General features: G+C 51.5%; 1 protein-coding gene across 8 annotated transcripts in view; it reads right to left on the reverse strand.

Moving 5' to 3' along the window:
- The window catches only part of EBF1 (EBF transcription factor 1), a 407,240-nt gene extending 401,649 nt beyond the window's left edge, over positions 1 to 5,591 (reverse strand). For 7 of the 8 annotated variants that reach the window (XM_037729062.1, XM_017502096.2, XM_037729065.1 and 4 more), the window contains exons 1-4: positions 5,136 to 5,591; positions 2,799 to 2,955; positions 2,174 to 2,237; positions 1,443 to 1,498 (exon numbers count right to left, since the gene is read on the reverse strand). In XM_037729062.1, coding sequence (XP_037584990.1) covers positions 1,443 to 1,498; positions 2,174 to 2,237; positions 2,799 to 2,955; positions 5,136 to 5,269 — 411 coding nt within the window. In that variant the 5' untranslated portion in view covers positions 5,270 to 5,591. The remainder of the gene's footprint in view (positions 1 to 1,442; positions 1,499 to 2,173; positions 2,238 to 2,798; positions 2,956 to 5,135) is intronic. The other variant, XM_037729064.1, reaches the window with a different exon arrangement.

The raw sequence follows: 5,591 nt of genomic DNA on the forward strand, positions 1-5,591 counted from the left end.
AAAAAAAAAAAAAAAAGAAAGAAAAAAAAACACAGTGTCCAAATGAAAGGGAATTATGCTATGTAATGATTAAATCCATTAAAGAAAATAAAACCAGGACCAAAAGTATAAATGGGGATTTACTCTGAGCAATCCAGTGAGAAATAAGCAGATTTTTAAGAAAGCCAAATATTTTAGGCAAATAGCATGAAATAGATTTCGATCAATACTTTTGTTTTTAAATATAGATTTCATATTCTTGTTTTCTACTTGGGTCACATTGAAATATGAAAGTGATCATCAAAACAGCTGTTATTAAATTGATTCTTGAAGATTAGATTTTTTAAAACACCCAACAGTTTATTAATGTGTCATTTCTACAACATATTTAGGCATGGTGTATATAAAAACAATTTTTAAATATGCATACATATCCTATTTGAAACTTTCTTAGCCAGTATCTATGAAAGAAGATCACTGCTCTTAATTTAAAGAAAACATTCTAAAATCACAATCAAATAAATTTTAATCCTCTTGCTAAATTGCTGGTTAGTATACAATGGATAACTTTTCTCTTTGTTCTGATTTCTTTCCCCCACCCAATAAAGCTGTCTTCTTTTTTCTGCTACTAACTCCTCCAACTACCTAACCAGCTACTTAATTCTGAAACTAAACTTTTTCTTAAAATTAAGAAGAAGGGGGAAAAGCTCCTGTGCCTCATTAAAACGTCAGGCCTCTTTTCTGGCTCGGCTCATAATTGTATCTTTTAAACCATAACTCAACCTTAATGTATACTGCTTGACACCCGCGTGTTGGGAGCTTAAGAAAATGCCGTCTATGTACCTTTAAGACCACAAGCTCACTCATGCTGCCTGGCTTCCTGCCAGACTTGGAGGCAAAAGCAGGAGGGTTTTTGCAAAATATCCTCTAACAATTGTCGCTCCCTCTTTCAACACTACCTTCACCATCATTCCCTTTGAAAACAAATCTGCAGAATGGTCATCAGCGCTCTCAGCCCATCTCATCATTCCTGGGGAAGCTGCTTCTCCCACCCCTCCTCGGCCCCCGCAGCCCCTTGCCCCTCTGCCTCCAGGGGAGGCCTGGCTAGCTTGGGTTTCAGAGGTTCAGCCCACTCCAAGCCAGGGTCCCTGGGCACCTTTTGCGCCCTTTGGGACTCCCTGGCTGGGTCAGAGGAAGTTCAGCCCTTATTCTCGCCACTCAGCACCCTGCAGTCTTAATTCACAAGGTCCGAGTTCCCTTGGAGGAACGGCGCCGTCGAGCCCTCATCCCCTCGCGGCGGTGCAAGTGCATGGACACTGGAAGGCGAGGAGAGTGTAGTCTGGGCTGCCCTGCTGGCTTTTAAAGTTAATGTCCCAGCCCTCCTGCTGTGGACCACCTAGCTTCTTGATTCCCCTGAATTTGGTGACCTAGAGACCCCAGTGGCCCAAAATCAAGAAACTTACTTGTTTTGTCATGGAGTCAATGAGGCGCACGTAGAAATCCTGCTCCGTCCTTATCCCTAGGGTTGGAAATGGGGGAAGGGAGGAGAATTAAGTGAGAGGCGATGGAGGGTGGGTGGACAATAACTAAACAACAAAAAATAACAACAACACTCCCTCACACATATCACAAAAGGGGCTCCGAGGTTGATTGGAACTCCCCCTGTCCTGGAAAATACAGCCAGGGTCTCCCTTCCCCAGTGTCCAGAGAGGAGCTGCCGGCCTAGCCTTAGCGGTCGTGGAAGCCAGACTCCAAGCTCTGCAGCTGGGACTGGGATAAGGGTACCCCGACTTGTCTATTCTCACTTCCCACGGCAAGAGTCCCTCTGCTCTTGCCTGCAGCCTTCAAGGCCATGACCCATCCTAGCCCCTAAGCCCAAGGGGCCTTGGGCCTGGAGCCTGGGCCAAGCCAGAGAAACAGGCCCCAGGAAAGGGAGGAAGAATCAAAATGGCTCGGGGAGGGCTGAGGCATTACACCTGGCCGCAGGTAAACGCAGGATCAATTAAGACTCTTGGGCCACGTGGAGCCTCCTCAGGTGAAACCTCCTAGGGCGAAATTTAGGAGAGGCTGGTTCACCTCGGAGAAGGTGAACGACTGCCCTTCGCTGGAGGATTTCGTCCACCTAGAGCTCCCTGCGCCCCCTGCCCAGACCCGGAGCCCCAGGGTGAGGGCACAGACCCAACCCGGGCCTCACCATTGCTGTAGAGAAGCTGAAGCCGGTAGTGAATTCCGTTATTGGTCTTTTCGCTGTTGGCTTCCTGGGTTGCATCAGGACGCAAAGACACAAGAGATGCAGGAGAGAGGTCTGCGTGAGCGAGTGGACCAACTTTCCAGGCAACTTTCCCCAAGCCGGGACCCCCGCTGACCAGCCAGCCAGCCAGCCCCAGTAGCAGCAGAAATTGCGGCCAACTGTGATCCCTCCTCCGACCCCCGTTGCTGACTGCTCCCTCTCTCCTAACAGAAAATTCCGTGGGGCGCACATAGGCGATCCTCTTCCCAGGACCTAGGAGCTAGTGCCCGGGCCGCCAGAGGCAGGCGGTGCGCGGTCTGGTAGTGGAGGGCGGGTTCACCCCGGGTGCCCATGGCTGTGGATTGAGCGCCTCTCTCCAGCTCTGGGGACTCCGTGCGAACTTTTTTGGAGCAGGAGCCAGTGGACCGGGACCATGGGTTCGTCCGGGATGGGAAGTGGCTTGAGGGACCCCCGCACAGAAGTGTGTTATGGATGCTTTGCACTCAAGGAAGGGCTTGCCGCCCAAGGCTCCTGGGCCTGCTCCGGAGCCAAGCCGGGGACGAGGGGCGACAGCGCTGCGCCCACTTACTTTTTCCTTCTCCACGAACCCCACAAACGCTGTCCTCTCGATCTCCACGGGCTGGCCCTGTCTGTCGTAGAGGGCCAGGACGAAGTGGAAGAAGTTGGATTTCCGCAGATTGGAAGGCGGCTGCTTCTCAAAGTGAGCCCGGGCCAGCCCCACCCCGCTGCGGCCAAAGACGCAGAGTTAGATGGCTAAATCAGACGCTGACCCGCGCCCCTTGTCACCTTGTACACACGCTAGAACCCTCAAACACCCACCTCCTGTTCCCCTAAAACATCCAGTGGGCGCTCTTCACGCCCCTTCAGGCGACACGGACCCAGCCGACGACGGGACACACATGTCCCCTCATGTCCTCGTCCTCTCCGCCAAGGACGGGTGCGTCCTCAGAACTCGCTGAAGAGGTGTGAAAGTTTTGTTTGGGTTTTGCGCGCGAGGTGAAACGTATAAGCATTTACTCCTACCTGACGCGCGCTGCGTGGGGAGGAAGAAGGGTGGCGGTGGATGAAATGAACCCACCTTCGTGGAATAGAACCTACAGTTCATAACTTTGTTCCCGGCACCCCTCAAATCTCACATCTCAGCTACTAGGGCAGGTGGGAATGGATGGAAAACACGCTCGGCATGTCGCCGCAGCAGCCACCCTCCAGGAACCCCGTGCGCTCCTGCCAACTACGCGTGCCCGGCCTTGGGAAGCCACATCCCCTCCCCACCACCAAAAAGCATGTGGAGAAGGGTCCGAGGGCGGGGCTCAGAACTGTCGCGGGTGGTCGCTGTGAAAAAGGGAACAGGGGTGTTTTCTTAAAGACTTGTCCTAACAAAGTTTCGCTATTCCGCATAAATCGTCGCATTCATTCCAGAAATCCTAAAGGCCGGGGCTGCTGGCTCAGTGCGCTGGCCCTAGAGGGGAGGCTGGAGCGCCTGGGGCGCCAGGCGGCCACTGACAGCCGGACCTGCCCAACACAAGCGCGCACAGGCACATACATACACATACATGAACACACACCAGCGCCCCGCGCACACACTTTCACTTCCAGCCCAGTTACCCAATTCACTCTCACTATCAACCACCCCCATCCTAATACTTAGTTGGGATGGGAACAGTGTTGGGACGCTTGTCCCCAGCCCTGGGAAGCTGGAGATGATGTAATTAGTCATCTTCCTTCTTCCCCTTCCGCACTCTGCGTCCGATGGTGCCTGGGGCCATCAGGTCCCCCACTGTCCCAAGCTCAGCTGGTGGCTTAAGTGGGGGAAAAAGGCCAGTTCTCACTTGGGACCAGGAGACTGGGAAAGGGCCTTGGGTGTGCCCAGGAAAGTTCCCTCAGGTCAACCTCCAAGGGCAATGCCTCCAGGCCACACAGTCTAGTGTCTAGGGAGCTGCGAGTGGGAGAGCGGCTGGAAGGGGACACGGTGACATGGGGACAGGAGGTGGAGAAGACTTTTAGGAGATGTCAGAATTAAAGTTGGGAGTTGCTATTCTACCGATAGACTGAGAAAAACTGAAAGACAGAGAGGGAGGGAAGGAGAGCCAGATAGCAGAAATAAGAGAAGACTCAGGGGAGAAATGGGGCGAGAAAAAAACAGGAGAGACAGAGAGGTAAGGAAAAGAGAAAGAGGAGAAAGAGAAGAAAGAGGAGCTGAAGGAGAAAGGAAAGAAGGGAAGGAGAAAGGAAGGGAGGAAGAGAGTGAGGGAGGAATTAAGGGAAGGTGGGGAAAGAAAGGAGAGAAGAAAACGAAAGAAGAGAAGAAGGAAAAGGCAGGAAGAGAGACAGGAAAGAAAGAACTAAAGAAATGGAAGAGGGGAAGAAAGGAAGAGGAAGGAGAAGAGAAGAAAATAAAGAAGGGCAGAAAGAAAAAAGGCAGGAAGAGAAAGGCAAAAGAAAAAGGAAAAAGAAAAGGAACGAGAAAGAAAGAGAAGAGGAAAGAAAGAAGGAAAGAAAAAGAAGAAAGAAAAGAGAAAAGAAAAAGAGGGAAAAAGAGAAGGGGAAGGAGAAAAGACAGCCTGCAGGAAAATAAAGAGCAATCACAAAAAACAAACAACAAAAAAAAATCCAACATGCTGTGTTGAGACGCCTCTTCTGTGTTAAAACAAAATGAAAACAGTCACAGACTAGGCAGGGGAAAGTGCTGGCAAAGCGTGGACTCGTCGCAGACAGCTCCGGGTCCTCCGGCCGCAGGCGACGAAGGCAGAGCGGCCGGGGAATGCGAAGCCCCGGCGGAGAACGGAGCGCAGCGGTGGACGCACCCCGCGGCCCGGCCCCGCGGCAGCAGCTACAGCTGCCGCCACCGCCTCCCGGTTCTCCCGCTCGCGGCTCACCTCGGCCGCGGTCTCCGCGCGGTACCCACCTCTGCGCCGCCGTGTTGGCGTCCAGCACCCCGGCGCCCTGCATCCACGTCCGCACCGCGTTCATGCCGCTGCCCAGCGGCTCTTCCTTCATGCTGCTTCCACTCCGTTGGATGCTTTCCTGAATCCCAAACATGAAAACAACCTTTTCTTGTGGAAAATCTCCTCCCCCTTGAAAAATTTAAAAAAAGAAAAAAAGAAAAGAAAAGAAAGGAAAACGCCAACCAGAGATTTTTTTCTCTCTCTCTCAGACGATGAACTCGTGCTTAGAAGATCAAGGCGGGCTGGAAAGCAAATTTTTAAAAAATGTAAACCTCTGCTCAAAAGTGAGCAATAACCCGAAAAAAAGAAGAAAGGGAAAATCCAACGAAAAGACCAAAATAATAAAATTAGAGATGTATGCTTGGCTGTTGGGGGTTGTTTGGTTGGTTGATTTTTGGTTTGGGTGCTTTTTTTTT

Source organism: Cebus imitator, unplaced genomic scaffold, assembly GCF_001604975.1.
Source record: "Cebus imitator isolate Cc_AM_T3 unplaced genomic scaffold, Cebus_imitator-1.0 Scaffold291, whole genome shotgun sequence".
NCBI classification, from domain to species: domain Eukaryota; kingdom Metazoa; phylum Chordata; class Mammalia; order Primates; family Cebidae; genus Cebus; species Cebus imitator.